Here is an 18,252-nt window from a genome sequence, read left to right as displayed (position 1 = left end):
GATTGCAGAAGTGTCTGGAGGCTGTTTGGAGTTTTATGGGCTGTATAGTACACTGTGTGCTTTCTGAACAGAACACAGGCTGTTGAATTTTGGATTGGATTTGTCATTTTTTCCCCTCTGAGTGGAGGCTGTCAGATAGAACATTACTTTAAGGGTGGAGGAAAAGTGGAAATTATGTAATAACCTTTCTTTATTGTTGCTAAGCTGAAATTATTATTATTTTTTTTTAACCTGAAAATATCCCTTTCTCCCTCTTCCTTCTCCCCTTGTCCCCAAGCAGCGTTTGAATTTACAGAGCTAGCTGATGAAGTTTGGGTGATGACGTTGGTGGCAACTCTCTCCACCTCTCGTGCAGCCCTTCCTCCACGTCCCAGCTCCCCGTCCGCTTTTGGGAGGCGCGAGAGGGGGATGCTGCCAGGGACCCTTCCCGTTGGGGCTGGCCGCTGGTGGCATTGGGCAGTGCCAGGGGCAGCAGGGTGCGGGTGGCCATGGGCGTCCTTCACCCACCACGGGCAGCTGGCTCGGTCGGGGATGTGGCGCAGCAGCGCTCGGGCAAAGTCCCCTGGTGGAGCACAGCCTTCACCCCTTCCTGCCCAAAGTGGACGTGGTGCAACTGCTGCCACCTCTCCTTCAGCCCCCGGAGCCAAAGGCTTCGGTGCCAAAATGAGAAACCCCAGAGTTCGGCTTTGGTTCGTCCCTTCACTGCCACACTCGGGCTTCTGGTGAGGTTTCTCCTGAGCATCCGTTTCACCCCCGCGCTTTGGGAAGGAGAGCACTGCCCTGCAGCTCGGAGGCATCTGCGAAAGAAGCACTCTGGTGGCTGAGCATCCCACCAGAGCACCCGTGGGTGCGCTTGGACGCCTTTTGTTGCTCTTTGCTGGCTAGCTGGAAAAAATACATGGAAAATACTTGGGTTTTATCCTGGGGATAAACCTTCCCGGTGCACTGCTGCCTAGTATTTCCCCTGTTAGGTCAGCAGCACAAAGCGGCGTGGTGCCGCCAGCAGCCTCCCCAGGGGAGGGCTGCTCTGCCCCAGGCAGCGAGGGAGGGGGGCAGCTGCGGCCAGCGAGGCCGTGGTTGGAGGTGGCCGATGGGGGGGCTGCAGATGGGGGCCAGCACCGACGGACGGCAGCGCCGCCCCCACGGGTTGCACCCGCACCCCGGTAGCACGGAGCATCACCAGGAGACGCAGCGCTGAGATGAGCTTGTCCTCCAGTGCTGGGGCTGACATCCGTGCACCCAGGCTCGGTTTAGAAGACTGTCTTTACCTTTTAAAACCTGCACCTTTTTCTTATTTTTTTTTTTTTCATATTCAATTATTGCATTTTTATGGCACTTCAAAAAAAAAAAAAAAAGAATGAAAAGAAAACCCTTTCGCATCTCTCTAAATCCAAGCCTGGTTTGCAGCTTGATCTTTTTTGGCCCTTCTTGGATGTCTTTTATTTTTTTAGTGGAAAGTACTAGAGATTTTCATAACTGTCTCTTCCACTTGAGTGAAATAGGGGAGAAGGGAAATAATAATAATAATAATAAAAAAGCAGCTTTATGTGGGCAAAAGAAGAAAACAAGAGAATGGGGTAGAGAACAGGCTAAATTTAAAATTGTAATTGGCTGACTTCCACAGGCTTGCGGGTGTTTTAATGACTCATAATAACTTCATTTAAAACCAGCTGAGCAGAAAATAGATTGGAGAGGAGCCTCAGGCCATTATGGATTTGTTTTTTTTTGACAAGCTCTGTTTTCGGCAGCCAGGAAGGCACTCACAGAGGGCTCGGCTGTTTTCTCTCTCTTAGAGTTGGTGGTCTGCCCAAGAGAGATTGTATAGAAACCAGGGCTTGGATTTTTTATTTATTTTTTTTTTTACTGATTAAAAATAGATGCCTTGAGGTATTATTTTAGCATCACTGTGGTTTTTTTTCTTTGCACTTTTGATGTGGTAAATGGAACATAAATAAAATTGTTTTTGAAATTACTGAATTAATTAGGTAGTAAAGCGACGACAGTGCATAAATTTACTTGGCACTTTTTTTAATCCATATTTTTCCCTCTCTCCACCTTCTTGCCAATTACAGCATTTTAATAATATATAATCTCAAATTTTTATTAATCCCTTGTGCTTGGGGGAGGGGACCAGAATAAATTCTGTATCATACTTGCAGGGTTGTGACTTCAGACCACACGTTATAGATGTTACAGTTGGAAAGGGTCGAAGGGTTCTTGTCAGCGTGCCAGTCCTGTCTGATGACCCTCCTGGAGGTGCAGTGCAGGCAAATATTGCTTCTCCTGTTTTCTGTCTCAAAACAGCGGTGATATGTTTGCTTGGGTTGAGCCCCTTTGTGCCCATCCTTTGGCCTCACCGTGCTTTTTGGGTGAATGCGTTGTGCTGCTGGGCAGAAATGTGGGCGATGCTTCGTCTTGGCGCGCCCGCCCCGTCCCCGAGGAGGACCCTGCAAGGGCTCCGTGCCCGCCACCTCTCCCCGTGACGCACGTGCCGAGCGCCTGTGGGCATCCGCAGGGCATGGCTCCAGTTCGTTCCCCTTGGCCACGCTGTCCAGCCTGCTCCTTGGGAGGGTATTCGCGCCTCCTCTTCTTTTTCCCTTTCGTTCTTTTTTGGGGGGAGTATGTGGGTTGCCATTTGTATTTTTGAAGTTGTTCTCCCCATTGCCTCAGCCTCCTTTCGTCTTTCTCTTGGCCACCAGCCCCATAAAAGTTTATCACAGTCAGGGACGGTTAAATGGGCACAGGAAAACAGTGGTTTAGTAAATTGTAAAATTAGTTTGGAAGGTTAATGAGGCATGGCTTGTCTGCTGTCGAAGAAGAGGCAGGTTTGCGTAGGTAGCTGAGCACCTAGCAAGGGCTCGCGGGGGGCGCTTGGAGGTGGGGTGGTTGTGCCTGAGAGCGGGGTGGGAACGGGGCACCCCCGGCCCCTCGCACAACCCACGCCGCGGCACGAGGCAGCCGGTGGGAGGACGGAGCGAGGGCGGGCAGCGGCGGGGACACCGATCTGTCCCTGTCTGTTTGTTTTTCCCTGACTCTGGAAACGTCACCGCTGCACTTGTAACGCAACACCTCAATTACGGTACAGGAGGGGGAAATCAAAGCTTCAGAGTGGCCCAGCAGCTTCAGACCTGCTGCCCGGGCCACAATTACGGTCTTGGGAACACCAAAGGCAAGCGGACGAGTGTCATTTTTAACCAGTTAGAACATTTTACTACTTCCTAACATCACAGGCGTTAAAACTGGAGAGCCTACTTCTTGTCCTCAATAAAGTAATTAAACTGAATGGGCGTTGGGAAGTATTATGAGGGTTGATAGTGACTAAAAATAGAATAGCTCTTTTTTCAGGTCCACCGAGCCTTTTCCTGACAGCTTAGAGCCATCCTGGGGCATTGCCTCACCGCGACGAGCCTTTGAGGTGCAGGAGATGCAGCCCAGCACTAAGGCTTGCAGTTTGCTGTATTCCACAGGAAAAGTTGAGCCAGACAGCTGGCAGTTGATCAATTGTCTCCACGTTTCGCAGGGTAAATGCCCAGGGGAGTCTGAAAGAAGCTATTCTTTCTTTTAAATGGATTAAAAATAGCGAGGGCTGGGGTCGGCGGTTTCTGTGTGCCCTTGGCACAGCAGGTAGGGTGCCCACGGGCTCAGCACGGCCGGGGCATGCCGCCTGGTTCTGGTGCTAGGGTAGACGTGCAGCCTGAGGCTTTTTGGGAGAATGCTGCAGAAAAAGGGGTCGAACAGCAGCGCGGCATACATGGCATCTGTGGCTGGCTGGTGGGTGATGGATGTGGGGCAAAGCCCCGAGCTGGGGGAACAGCCCCAACCTGGGCTTGCAAGCCCTGGGCACCACATCCACCCTGGTGGGGAGAGGGGGCTTGCAAGGAGCTCTCGAGGTTGCCGTTTCAGGGATCTAATTTCCGAGAAGCTGAGCACATCATTCATGCTGTGTCATTAAAGTAAGCATCATTCATCCCCATGTCACGGCACGAGCAGGCTTAGCCCCACAGGGAGGAAAAACCTGTCCAGTGAGGAAAAGAAGGGCCGAAAAAGCTCAAAAAGCGCCTGTTGGCCACTTCCCTGCTCCGTGCCGAGCCATGCGGTGGTGAGTGAGCTGCTCCTTGCGTGTTTACGCTAGCCTTTTGCTGCAAAGACCTTTATTAGGCAGGAGCTATAAATTTGCTCGTACAGATATAAATGTACGGCGGAGACTTGTGTGCCAATTACAAGGCATGCTCCGAAACACAGCTGATACTTGGCAGCACGTTAAGTCCCATCCCGTTGGGAAGATCATCTGAAGATATCTATGTACTGTAGGCAATACAAGCCACTAGCTAAAAATACTCTCCCAAAACTTCTGTTTACATTTTAATAGACTAATAGTTTCTATGGGTGTTATTAAAAAAAGGGGGGGGAGGGGGAGAGGAGAGGGAGAAAAAAGCCAACAACAACAACAAAAAAAAGCCCTGACACAGCCTCTTGATGTACTGCTTTCAAATATGTCATGCTCCCTCTAACAAACATCTAACTGTTTTTTCTAAGCACTGTTATAATAAGCTCAGATGTTGGATGACATTTTTCCTGGTGACTCACATAGTAAAATTAACCTTGAACTATTTACATATTCAATCGCCGTACTCTCTCCTCCTCCTCTCCTCTGAGCGTGTGTACATTACAGGAATTCTGGCTCAGGATCAGTTTTTGTTTTGTTGATTAAAAAAAATTCCCTGCCTGGAGTACACATCTACTTGAGTGAAAGAACACACAGTCCTGGCCTTTGGAAATTGGCAGGCAGCGTGCTGTTCCCTGACTGATAAGAGGTACTGTAAATAAAACTGTACAGCATAGCCTGTTGTAAAATGCCCCATGTCTGTACTTATTGTTCTGACAGCTTATGCTTTTTTTGGGTATGCTGTTTTGGTACACTCTGTACTTCCTTATGTAACCAAGCATGCATATCTCATCAGAACATTCACCCTGTTTATTTTAAAATCTCAAGGAATTTTTCTGTCCCCCTGCCCTCCCCACCCCCTGGTCAGCTGCTGGCAAGCACCTCGTGATTCGTTGCTTCGCATCTCTCAGGGCTGTTTCTGCGCTCCGGGCACCTCCCCAGCTCGCCCCCACCTGCACGAGCACCCAGCCCAGGACCCCCCCTGCCCAGCGTTGCCTCTGCTTGGGGCCGGTGTCCCCGATCCAGCAGCATCACGTTGGAGCCGGGGACCAGCCCCTGCTCTAGGCTGTCCCCACCGTGGCTCTGCTGCAGCAGGAGCAGTGCCCACGACGTCCCGGCCCCATGTGGGGAGGGTACGGCCGAGCCAAAACCCCGCTCGGCACAGCCCCAGCCCTGGTGCCCTGCGGGGCGCGTCGCAGCAGGATCGGTGCCGGTGCACCTGCGGCTGGTTCAGCTGCTCTACACGGGGAAAACTTGTTGCTGCATCAGGTTGATGTAACCTTATGGATTATGCTTCACAGCAGTGGGTCTCGGAGAGCTTAAAGTGGCGATGGAGAGTCATTGCCTTGGCAACTGCCTGCTGTACATCATCTGCGCCGGGAGGCTGCCGGGGAGGGGCGGGCGGCCGCAGCCCTATTGATCGGGGTCCCGTGGGTGTCCGGGCAGGCTGCCCCGCACACGGAGCCCCCCCGGCCGTGGTCCTGGCAGTACGACTGCTGCTGGGGCGGGCACTGCCCAGCCTCCCCTTCCTGCTGTGTGCACGTAGCCTTGTGGGGTGCTCGGCCGCCCCATCGGCCAGGCTGTGGGCATCTGCAGGTGGGCCGGGCGGTCACGGGGCTGCGGTCACGGGCTCAGCAAGGAGGTTTTGAAACTTTGTGTGCTTCTGAGTCCCCATCGTTTACCAGTGGGGATTTCAGGGCTGGACACTCGGGCAGCGACCGGGCTGCTGCATCTCAGGGGTGCTGCGTCCTCATCCCCATGCACGGTTTGGGTGGGGAGGACATGGGAGCACTGGTCCCGTGCTTCCCTCCAGCTCTGCGCCCTCCCAGGTGTGCGGCCCTGGGTGTTGCACACAGCACACACTTCTGAGGAAAAATGAAATTAAAAAACAAAAGCGTTGCAGGGTCCCGCTGGCCTTATGGGTCACTGATCCAGGAACAAAACATCCTGAGCTGGCTCTGGCATGACGGCCGGTGATGGCTCCCAAGCAGCAGTGACCTCTCCAATTATGCCGGTAATAGAACCCTGCTCATTATTACAGCCGTCCTTTGGCGAAGGGAGGGGGCAGCTGGCATCGGGGTCCCCGCAGTGGGGTGCGGGTGCCCGGTCACCACACAACCCCCAGCACGTGGGAGCGGGGCCGCGGTCACCCCATGCTGTCACCAAAATGCACCTTCTTATTTATTTTTTTGCGAACAGCCATGTGGTTTATGCACACTTGAGTTGTTTTGAATGCAAACTTGACATCATAGCGAAGGCAGCAGAGAACAACATATGCACAGTAAACAGGCAGACTGTCTTATTGATTAACAGATGAGACCTCTATTATCGATCAAAGCTTGGCGAGAAAATTTATCACTTTTAATTTCACTGCTGCCAAATATTTCTGCCTGTGAGCCAGCCGTTACTAAGACAATTTAAAGACGAAGGAATTCTCTTGTTAATGGATCTCGTGATACCTCCGTCTCTCTCCGTGTCTCCTTTTGTTTCACCACTGCACATCCGCACGCAGGGAGGAGCCAGGGGCTCGGTTCTGGGCCGCGATGTGGAGGGGCCATGGGGCCGGAGCTCCGGGCATGGCCGCGGGGCTCAGCGAGGACCCGGGGCGCAGCTCTCCGCTTCTTCCCCTTCCTGCCACCTCGAAGGCTGCTCCTCGTGCTCTGGTCCACGCGTAGATTCTCGCAACAGCTGAATCGAACTTCAAAATCTAACAAATGCGCTCACAGCTTTGTCCTGGCAGCATATGCGCTGGAGATAGTACGCATTGTTAATCTAGTTTTATCTGGAAGTTACTTATCTGCTGTTAGACATCCTGTTTTTTTTCCTTGTTCTAACTAGCGCCTCTGACCCGCCACACGCGGCACATGTTGATAGTGATTTTCTAAGAATTCCCCTGAATACCACATCTCTCTCTCAGTCAAAGAGGTATCTGTGCTTCTCACTAAATTGTGTTGTTTCTGCCACGTTTCTTATCAGATGGTTCTGCCTTCTCTTTCCTCTCATCCTCTGATACTGGTAACAACTGCTACAATAGGAAGGGGCAGGAAACCGTTTAAAATTAGATCAGTTACAACTCTAATGAAAGTCATTGATGTTTAATGATTTTTTGAAAACAAATATTTAATTTCTTCTTGGCAAGCAACTGCTTAAAATGAAAGAGCAGCACAACGTCAATAGTATATTTGTGTGTTATGCTGTTATTTGGAACTAGCAGAACAATGGGACTGAGAAGGGCAGCTACTTTTTGCTGCCATGTGTGGGCTATAAAATATTAAGTCCCTCTATTGAACAGATTCTGTGTTTTATGAAGTGAATGGCTTTAAAAATACATGCGTTCCTAGAGGAGTGCTCTTCATATCACTTTCATGCTGCTTGCTTGTATTGGTTCTGTGAGAATTGTATTTTCTCTACAGGAATGGATAAATCCTCTTATTGGATGCTGGTGAGAAGGAGTTTTGATTTTGGATATTTGCTGCCGACCTACTCCAGCCAGCATGCCTTACGCCAGCCCTGTCCCCGTGAATGGCTTCAGTGCTGGGGGTGCTCGGCTGTGCCTGCCCAGAGCCCAGTGGTGGGGAGCTGTGGTGGCGGGGAGGACGCTGGCAGAGTCTGCAGGGCTCTGCAATGCCTTTTGCCATGGTGATTCTCCCAGCCTCAGTTTCTGCTGGTTGATCTGCAACCCTCCGCTGTGCGTGCCATCTGAATAATGCTCGTTTTCTCCTTTGTCTTTCTAGCGGGTGCCAAAGCGTTTGTCTGTGATCAGTGCGGTGCACAGTTCTCAAAAGAAGATGCCCTGGAGACACACAGGCAGACACATACTGGTATGTTGACTTTTCTTTTTTTTGCTTAACTCCTTCTCCAAACAAACAGTGCGGAAGGAAGCGGTGTGTGTGCTGCCTCCCTCCCAGGGTATAGAGGCTTTCCTGGAGTCCTTTTCCAGGCCCCGTTACTTCTCCCCCAGGTAGCTCTTATGTCTGAGGGAGGAACCGATCCCGGGTCCCACCACCCCGCTCCCTGGGAAAGCAGCAAAGCAAGAGCACCACAGTGTTCCTTGCTTGAGCTGCCACTTACGTGTCCTTTCCTCTCAATTCCGTGCAAAATGACTTCAGCAAAGCATCTCCTGTCTGTGTCCAAACTCACAGCTCTGACCGCAGAGTCAAAACATAAAATTAAATGAAAAGAGCTTTTCTTGGAGCCGATGGCAGAGAAGGGAGCAAGCCGAGGTTGACCGTCTCCATTTGGTCTTGTCCTATTCTGTCCCTAAACAGCGATTCTTGCTAAAAGAGAGCACTCAACCTTTTGTTTCAGGGATGCTCAAAGTTAGGCTGAGTTTCCATGGTCACATAGTGATAAAGGTGCATTGGAGGCAGGTGGGATGAGGCAGCTTTTGGTGTCGTCCCCTGCACGCTGCGGAGGGCATTGCTCTGCTGCCTGCCCACGTCCAGGTGTCTGTCGTGCTGGCGTCACTGCGCTGTGTTTCAAACTGCTTGGGAAACAAAACTTAGACTAAGTGCCTTGTTACCAAACACAGTTTTGACATAAATATTTTGACTTCCTTTGTAAGTTTTTGCCAAACTGAGAAATTAACCCTTTGCAGTTCTTGTTTCTGACCTGCCCAGGTCCATTTCTATCTTTATTTTTATTGAGGTAATTTTTTTTTTTGGCTGACCTCTTTCTTTGAAATATATCTGTATTTGTGTTAAAATTTGTGCGTGGTGTTTGAAAGGGAAACCTCCCCAGATGGCTTTCTGGGTGATATTGATGAAAGGAGTAGCACAACCTGCTCCTGTGATTAAACTCTGAGTGCCTTTGTACTGCTAAATGGCCACCCTTGTTTTCTGAAGCCCTGTGCACCAAAAGACCGGGCAGGATGCAGAGTCACCGATCAAGGCTTCTCCTCTTTGGAAAGGGTGGTGCAGGATGGTGGGCACATGTCTCCAGCAGGACTTCGGTGGGCTCAGGCAGCTCAGAGGTGCCGCTGCCACTACAGGGATGCTGTTGGGAGGCACTCAGAGCATGTAGCTCTCCCAGCTTCATTTCCACTGACAAAAAGCAAAGTGGGAGAAGTGTGGGGTGCTGGGAGCACGGTCGGGGACAAGCACTGCCCTTGAGCCAGACCCAAGAGTCAAGGGTTTGAAATAATTGCTGTTGGCAAGCTCCCATGCTGCAGGAATTGCTAAAATCACGCTGCACCCGTCTTCTGGGTACCGGCCTGCTCTCTCTGCGTGTTCAAGCCAGCAACTCCAAGACCTCTGTAATTTCCTCACCACCTTCCAGGCGATTGGTTTGTTGCTCTCTTGATGAAAGACCTGATGTTGTAAACACAGCTCTAAAACTCAGGTGTAACGCTCAGCAAACTTTTACTGAATTTGACCAGCATGATGGCACTTGGCCACCATTTCAGATTTTAAGAGCAGCTTTCCAAGGGATAAATAATGTTGTCAAGAGTGTTTTGATTCTCAGGAGCCTAAGAGTGATGCGTTATAAATTGTTTGAGAATCCCAGCCTACACTGACAGTGCTGTTCCTGTTTTCAAAGCATTTATACAAATAATTGCATTGTATTTGGTGCTCTGTGGAGGTTTCTTCTTGCTGCCTTGAGGTCCATGCATTTGCTCAAGTATCTGCTGGGTGCTGGGCAGTTCAGCACAAGCAGGCACACAGCTGCTCCTTGCCAGGCTGAGATGCTGAGTGGGGCCATGAGAGCAGGTCCCGCAGGACAGGGGATGCCTGCCTCTAGCCACGCCGCATAGTCTCCCCAGTCCCTTTCCCAGCACGGAGCTCAGACGTGCACAAACCTCTTCCCCTGATGCTCACGTGCAGCCGGGTGCTTGCCGTGGCCGAGCTGTCATCAGCTGCACTCTGGCAGGCGCTCGTGCCATTAACTGCGCCGCTTCCCTGGTGGGGTGCTTGGAGGTCTGGCTGCCGGTGCCTCCAGCTTTTCTCTCGTTGTTGTTGCAAGCTCTCCTATGTTGACTGTGGGCTTTGGTCGCATTGTTAGTAAATTGCCTGTTTTTCACATGCAGTACTGCTGGCTCCAACCAATCTGTCTGTGCAGGAGCAGAACCCCATCTGCTACCCCACCGTCAGGAGTTGAGCCGGCAGCGCTTGTCACTAGCACACGGTGTTCAGACAAATAAAGAACCATCAGTGCACCGTGAGTCACTCCTGCAAACCACCGTGTAATATGCCAGGCTAATAAACAGAGGAGTTAGCATTACAGCATTGTCTTAGCTTCTGTGATTTGTAAGAGTGAGGTAGCCCAAGCTCTTCTTCCAGTGAGACGTAGACACAGGGCGCTGATTCACTAAAGCCTATTGCACTTATTGCTTAGCATTAAAATATGCATGTAGGAAAGCATAGTGCAGAAAATACGAGGTAATTTGACTGCTCCCTCTGCAAGGAAAATGCCAGTCCTTTCCAAAGAGCTATCAACAGTTGGCTTTTGCCATGTTTCCTTTATTGCGCTTTCCTGCTCTTTGGTTTAGATGTGATCAGCCCTTGGTAAGCACAAGGAACTCTTTATGCCTGATACCTGGTGACAAGGACATATTGTAAATGCTGCCTTTCCCAGACTGGTTTTGTTATGGGACGCTGAGGAACTCGCATCAGGCAGTCCCAGGTGGAGTCTTTGAGAAGCTCCTAAAAACAAAACCAGAGAGAAGAGCCCCCTCTTCTCCGCGCTATATTAGGAACAGTTTAAATTAGTACAAGCTAGTCTTTCAATGCTGAAAAAACTGATAAATGCCATTAATGGCTGCATTTATACTCAGAGGTTGAAATTCGATGCATGGACACTACGTTGGCATGCAAAACATGAACGGTTTTGTGCCAGAGGTTTTAATGACCGATCAGTAATATAAATTGCTGCGTCACTGAGCAGGAATAGGCTCAGCACGTCATTTGATCTGGAAACTTTGCTGGCCAAGCAGCAGGTAATAAATTTTAAAGTGATTGCCCTCCATATTCAAAGTCATGCTACTTGAGGCTGGACCTTACAAATCATAATCTTTTTAGCAACTGTATGCGCTGTAGGTTAGGGAGGAGAACGACTCTCGCAAGGGAGCAGCCAGCAGAGCGAGGGATCGAGTTTGGCTCGTGCCTCTTGTGCTGTGCCTGCGAGTCAGTGTCTGGACCAGGGGTCTTCCGGGGCAGTGGCCAGCCCCGAGGAGGTGGCCCTGAGCGTTTCAGCCGTTCAGCACCGCCGAGCATCGCATGCTCCTGGGGAGCCATCGCCTTGCGGCAGCTGGGGCTCCACAGCCCTGCCCCGGGTGGCGGGCGCTGCGGGGTGGGCGGGCGATGGCAGCGTCGTCCAAAACCACCCTGCTGAAAACCAGCTGGAGCAGTGCGGTGAGTGGCCTTCACTGGTGACCTTGAAAATTCCGCGCGGGTTGGAGTCAGTCTGATGGGAAACCTTGGGGCTTGACCACTGCGGGCTGCCAGGCAGCCTGCGTGCGTGCCAAGGCTCAAAGGGTGACATGAGAACTTAGCACGGTGGAACACGGCGACCCAGGTTTAAGCAGGTTTATCATCACCTCCTCGAGCTGTAAACACACGCGTCTCAGTTACACATCAGAAATGGGCTTTATGGCCAGAGGAGCCCACGCTCGCTGAAATTAATAGCTTCCTGTTGTTGGGCGGCTCTCAAATAGTGCTGCCTGTGGCATAAGAAACATTCCTCCAATACAGTTGCTATAATTAACTCGTTTTCCAAATAACGACATCTCCCAGAAAAGGTTTTTGAGCGTCCTCCTTTCGTCCTTAACAGCAGGTTGTTTGGCAAACTTTGTGAAAGACCTTCACACTTTCCCAGAAAAAAAATTGCCCTTTTTGGTAGATGCTGGGATGGATGGCTTCAAGGATGGTTTAGAAGTTCCGTAGAGAGAAGCTCAAAAAACAATCATTGCAGAGGGCTCATTTGGTACTGGCCTACCAAATAGACATGTTTTGTTCAGAAACGCAGCATTTAGTAGAGGGTACAGCACCTGTCTGCAAAAAGCCAAAAACAGTCACTGTTTTTCTGGATGACCTAAAGCTTGAGAGATTTTCTGAAATGTATGGATAAGGTAGAGGACTCTAGGTTTCTTTTCCGCATACAGAGCCATTTCCCAGGTGAACAGTTAGCATATAAGGACCTTCCTTTATCTCACATTTTTTCATTGTTTTTACTGCTCCTCTGAAAGACAACGCAAAATAGTAAGCCATCTTGGCATAAATTTCCGTGTACTGACTGCTGTCAAACAGCAGCTGTCTTATGGTGGAAAAATTAAGCCCTTCTTTCAGTTGCAAGGTAAAATCTATTAAAGGAAAAAGTCATTTCTGCCTGTAAACACAGGGGTGGCTGTGCCTATAGCCCAGTCAGCTCCAGACTGAGAGGTTCTTTCTGGGTGTTCACTTTGCTTGGCCTCTGTCCTACAGCAATAGGAAAAGCAGCAACTGTTCTGGCTCATCTTCATAGCAGTGTAAGCTCAGTGCCATGCCGGAGGGAGAGTGTGGAAAATTACTTACTGTTCTCCTCAGATTTAGAGGAAAAATGAAATGTATTCAGGAGAAAACCAAGTTCCCCCAAGCAAAGCTTTCACCGGTGGGGCTCTGGTAGCCCATTGCTCATGTTCGTGCTAATGGGGCTGGGGCTTGGCTGGTCTTGGTGCTTGTGAGCCATGGACTTTTAAAAATATCAGAGGTGATTTGTATAGAATTTCCCCTGGTGTGCCAAGGCATTTAACACATGAAAGCCGTGGATGGGGCAAAGTCACACGCAGTCGGGAGCCGGTGTCATGCGCTCCTGCTGGGTCAGGGTGCTCGCGTGGATCTGCGCTCACCCTAATGTCACGGTGCTGGGTGCAGGGTGCTGGGTGCCTGACACCGCCTTTGTGTGTGGCGGGTGCTCACTCCACGGAGCAGCCACAGGAGCCCCCGCAGCACCCCCGGGTGCCACCCCTGTGGTGTCACCTCTGCATTACTCAGCAGCCCAGCTCGGCAGCGTCTGCATCCCGCGCAGAGATGTTCTTCTGTCCCCGCTGGCAGGACCCCGCTGTGATTTCTCCTCCTCCTCTCCCAGGAGCTGTGACTCCTGGGCACTGGGGGCCGTTGGTCCCCTTCTCCCACCCGCAGCGGACACCTCCGTGGCAATACTGGCACTGCGGTGCAAACAGCAGAAAGGAGTTAATAAAACCAATGTGTAACTGAAAATTGAAAAGCTATAAATCTTCCCCTTTTTTTTTCCTGGGATGTTGGTAGCATTTTGATTTAATAGTTGGACAAACACAAGGGTCTATTTTATTCAGAGTTTACAGGCCTCAGGGCTGTTATTCCTCCAAATTTAATAGCATTGAAATTGCAGGGTTTGCGATAATTTGCCTATCACTTTCTGCTCTCCCATTGATGTTTATTGTCAGCGGGATGGAATCTCAATCCGATTCACTTAGATAACATGTCTGTTAAACATTTAGATAATTGTGCCATCATTAACTTGTCACATTATTTTAGAGATTCAAAACAGTAGTGTGGTAAGTGGAGGTACGAAGGGAAAAAAAATCCTGCACATGAGAGCAGGAGTCTGGGGAGAGGAAAAGCTGGCAGGGGCCGTGGCTGCCCTGGGCTGGCTGCAGGATGCACCCAGCAGCACCGATGCTCGTGGCCCTGTGGAGAACGTCGCTCCGTAGCCATGTGGAAGGTCAGCCTTTCCTCTCTGGGTTTGCAGGGCTTTATCCTTTTCATTCTTGTGCCCCTCCCTTCCCGCAAAAAAAACAATAAAATAAAATAAAAATCTCCTGCTTTCACTGGGATGTACAGTGAGTTTTTTTAGCCCAGGACAGACAGAGCACTTGGCATTTTTCTGTGAGAGCCCCCCCCCAGGGTTGGGGGTCGGGGTTTCCATTGGGGCTGGGAAGCACGGTGGGAGGAGGCAGGCCTGAGGCAAAGCAGTGCTGTCACGCTGCCCCACACCCTCTCTGTGTTTGGCAAATTTAAACTCAGTCCACTTAATTACGTATTTGTCTAATCTCCTTTCTTTTGCTTCACTTTCTCTGCCTCAAAATGGTACTGGCTTAAAGAAAAATCGATGATGCTGTTGGCACACATCACCCTATTTTTTTCAATATTGGAGACCGAGGTGTTTTGTGTGAGCACCACAATGAGTGTGGTGGTGTGTACTGAACATTGCGATGAAGGAGGAAATCAGCCCCTTTTCCCTTTTCCAGTGCCCCCTTCGGCCTTATCCATGCCTGGCACCAGGAGCCACCGCTGAAGCGCCGCAGAAACCCCCGGGCCTTCGCTGGCTTCTCATGGAGCCTTCGCAGCACCCCCGGCCCTGTGGGGTTCCCCCCAGAGCCAGGAGGAGGCAGAGACCCAGTGCCCCCACCAGGGGATGGGGATGGGGGGGTTGGATGCAGCTCCCACCCCCAGCAGCCGCTCCACACGTTTCCCCAGCCAAACCGTTGCAGCATCTCCCAGCGTGCCTGCGACTTTCTATTGCTGTTTCACAGTACTCCAGAGGGCTTTAAGAGAGCATCTTGATTGGGCTTGTGGGGAAAATACCATCAGATAGCATTTTTCTCCATAGATAGAGATAATGTACTGTAGTATTAAGTATGTTTAAATGTAATTATCCCTCCTGTACTCAGCTGCATGAAACCAAGTGGAAGAGGAGAGGGCATAGTAAGTGTGGGCTCTGGTGCAGGCGGGTGAACCAGCCCAGCAGCCATCAGAGCCCAGCTGAGCTGTGTCCGGGCTCTCCTGGTCTGCCTTGGGGTGCTGCAGGGAACAGCAGGAACACTTCTGGGGACAGGCTGCGTGGCCAGGTTAGTGGAGAGCAGGCCCTCACCACCAGCCCCTGCGTTGTTTCCATCCCCTCTGTGCCTGGACAGAGCTGTTCAAATCAGGGCCTTCCCATTCCTTTATTTTGTTGTAGAGTTGTGTTGACTATTTAGCAAACAAACAAAACAGTTAAACTTAAAATTGTACTGCAGGCTTCGGTGTGTGTTGCCTGACTGAGCGAAACCTTGGCATGTCTGCCCTGTAATAGCTCCAATTTCAGATGCAAATACAGACGAGGGAACAATAAACATTTTGGTTTTTCATTACGAAGAGAAAACTTCCCTGAGCACAGGAGTCTCTGCAGAGCAGTAGGCTGCCTCCTGCCCCCACCGGGATGCCCCCGCTGTGCGGGCAGGGGCTCGAGCCCTGTGCCAGGGGCCTGAGAGCCTGGGGTGCCGGGACAGGGACGTGGCTGCCCTGGCCGCAGGGAGAGCACGGGTGCTGCTCTGAGCGAGCAGAGGGCAATGGGTCTGGGGGGATGAGTGACTTGCCCCTTCATCACAAAGTGGGGATGAGCAATGCTGCTTTGGGAAAATCAGTGGCAAGAGCCTGCTGTGGGACCAAAGCTGTCTGGGAGCCGAGATGGAAGCTGGGCAGTACCACCACTTCCCCTGGAGCTACCCTTTGTTTATCATGCTTGAACTCCTTGATTGCATTTCAGGTCTCTACAGGTGGGAAGCTGGCCCCGCTAGGGCAGCGCATGCGGGCAGGCTGTCCCGTGGAGGAGCCGTCCTGGGGGGCTGATGTCCCCTGGTCCCCAGGGTGCGCCCCGTCCCCAGCTGCTGGGCGCAGACACTGTTGGGTGACAAGTGTGGGTTCCCTGCGCCCCGCCAGAGCTCCGCGATTTGAATAACAAGTGCGACGGGAGAGGGTGGAGGAGAGGCCTAGCAGCTAAGTCAAAGAGTGCACAAATTTTGGATTTTTCCATAATGTAGCAAACTTTTGTTCCAGGGCTTCTCTTGTGCCAGCAAAGAATGTTTCAGACGCCGTTGCCAAGTCTTGCGATATTTTGGCAGCTCTCATAGTGCTTTACAGACCTGGAGCCCTATGAACACATCTGAAAGGAGCGCAAAGAGAAAAACTGTAAATATGCAAGAAAACATCAGCTCCAAAGTTGTTTTTTTTTACACGCCTGTGATTTTTCTTTTGGACGTGAGCTTGAAGTTTGAGCACAGGGATATGGCAGTGTTGAGAAGACCGAATGGCACGGGGTCGGTCTGGCCAAGCCACAATGGCTGAGCTGGGGGTCTTGTGGGCTTTGCTTCGGGTGTGAGCACCACAATTCCTCACCAGAGGTGGAGTGCAACGTAACAGATGGGAGTGGAAAACGTGGGTGCTCGACTCTCTCAGCTGGAGGTGAACTGCAAACCCTAAGCTTGCAAAATAAACTGGGTTTCCAGCAAAGCTCTGCCTTCTTTGCTGAGGTTTTAGCTGCCACATGTGGAGGGTGCAAAGATGTTCCTGGCACCCTCAAATGCCCAAAGTGCCCAGGAGATCAAACAGGAATTGTTTGCCAGGCTGGAAAACCTGCATTTGGCCCATGGGAGGCTGAGAGGCACCTCCCAGGGTTTGCTGTTTCAATAACGTGGGCACTTCTGAAAGTACAAAATGCCAATCATGAAGATGCTTTCATGGCTTAAGGATGAGGAGAAAATAAATATGTGGTTGTGGCTGAGTAGATGTTTTTGCCCCCTCTGCATGTGCCAATTTGGTTTTTCCCTTCAGCATCTATTTCCGCTCTTCCTTCAAAATATGCACCAAAACCTCAAAATAATGTTTTCTGATGAGCCTATAGGATCAAATGAACATCCAGCATCTGAAATATTGTCACTGAACTGAAAGCTGGGTTTTGGGGGTTACATGCTTGTGTTTGAACAGTTTTTTGGTGGTCTAACAAAAGGGAGAGGTCTCCAGCGCTTCGGTAGCAGATTGGAGATCCCAACCGTGCCAGCTCCTTGGAGGTGACGTTCCTGGGTTCTGGCACCAATGGGAGGCTGATGTGCCAAACTCAGGTGAGGCCTCTTCCATGGAGCTCTGCTTGTAAATATATTCGTAAGACCTTTGGAAAAAGTAGTACATGGTTAATTCTGAGTGTTCAGCAGGGAGAGGGACTCGCTAGCTCAAACATTTGGCTGTGGCAGAATGAGACAAAAAAGATGACCCAAGAAAGGACAAAACCACATAGTTTAAAGTGGAATGGTCAGAAAGCATCCAAAATGCAAACTCCCAAGTTTTTTAAATAAAAAAGATCAGCTTTCTTTCAAAACACTTTCCAAACTAAAAATGGCAGCTGCAAGAGCATAAAGAGGCAAAACATCCGTCTTAATCAGATCATGATGGGCTGATATCTTATTAACCCCGAGCTGCTTTTGGTGAGCAGCTGTGGCCGTGAGAGCAGAGGCTCTGCCCCAGGGCCAGGAGCTGCCAGAAGCCAGGGCTGCTCTTGGTGCACATTTAGGATTTTAAAAAGTCATGTCCTTTTCAAAAGCAAGAGCCAAAAAGGGGGTCACTCCTTTTACTTTCCGTGCCATCCCGTTGCAGAAGGATGGGCTTTGCGTTCGTCTCCTTTCACCGTTCTGCCGAGCAACACAAGCCTCACGTGGCAGGGCTGTGAGAGGCCTTCCAAAGTTTATTTGCAAAAAAGACTGAACACTGTACAAATAGAGGGAAGGGTAAGTACAAGCATTGACTCTTGCCTCTCCTGTGCTTCCCTGTTCTTGGCCCAAGAGCTCTTGATGTGGAAGCTGACATCTTCAAAGGAAAGCTTTTCTTGCAAACATTTATTTCTACAAAAACAATGACTGTGACAGCTAAACTTCCCATCGGAAGCCTTCTTAATTTAGGAGCATAATTCACAATGACAGTTTAACAAACGGGCAGCCTTTAAAGATAAAAAGAGGCATGGAGCGGCCGCTCCTTTCATGGGGTCTGGCCCCAGCGCAGGCTGCATGGAGGCGGCGGTGGCAGCGCCAGCTGCAGGAGCCCGCGCCGGGTGCTGCTGGCATAGAGCTGGCGTCTCCAGCTGCCGGGCAGCAGTGTGCACGGAGCAGCCTAATTTCATCTGGGTGCACAGGAACATGGCCCGCTCTGTTTGCTTGTTCCCCTCTTTCTTGAAATGAGGGGACATCACAATCAGGGCATGGAGCCTCCAGTGCTTTTCCACAATTAAGCTGCCCGTTAATGGAGCCAGGAGCCAAGTATCACCTCCTGGCCCCAGGGTGCTGCAAGGGGCACTGGGGACAAGTGTCTCTGTCCCCATCTGGCCCTGGC

The 18,252-nt window shown here is 50.8% G+C and overlaps 1 protein-coding gene across 2 annotated transcripts in view; it reads left to right on the top strand.

Moving 5' to 3' along the window:
- The window catches only part of ZBTB16 (zinc finger and BTB domain containing 16), a 91,991-nt gene that overhangs the window by 49,548 nt on the left and 24,191 nt on the right, over positions 1 to 18,252 (top strand). For both annotated transcript variants that reach the window (XM_066981283.1, XM_066981284.1), the window contains exon 4: positions 7,900 to 7,986. In XM_066981283.1, the coding sequence (XP_066837384.1) occupies positions 7,900 to 7,986 (87 nt within the window). The remainder of the gene's footprint in view (positions 1 to 7,899; positions 7,987 to 18,252) is intronic.

This window comes from Anser cygnoides, chromosome 21 (assembly GCF_040182565.1).
Source record: "Anser cygnoides isolate HZ-2024a breed goose chromosome 21, Taihu_goose_T2T_genome, whole genome shotgun sequence".
Lineage (NCBI taxonomy): Eukaryota > Metazoa > Chordata > Aves > Anseriformes > Anatidae > Anser > Anser cygnoides.
This window is presented reverse-complemented; position numbering and strand designations above follow the sequence as displayed.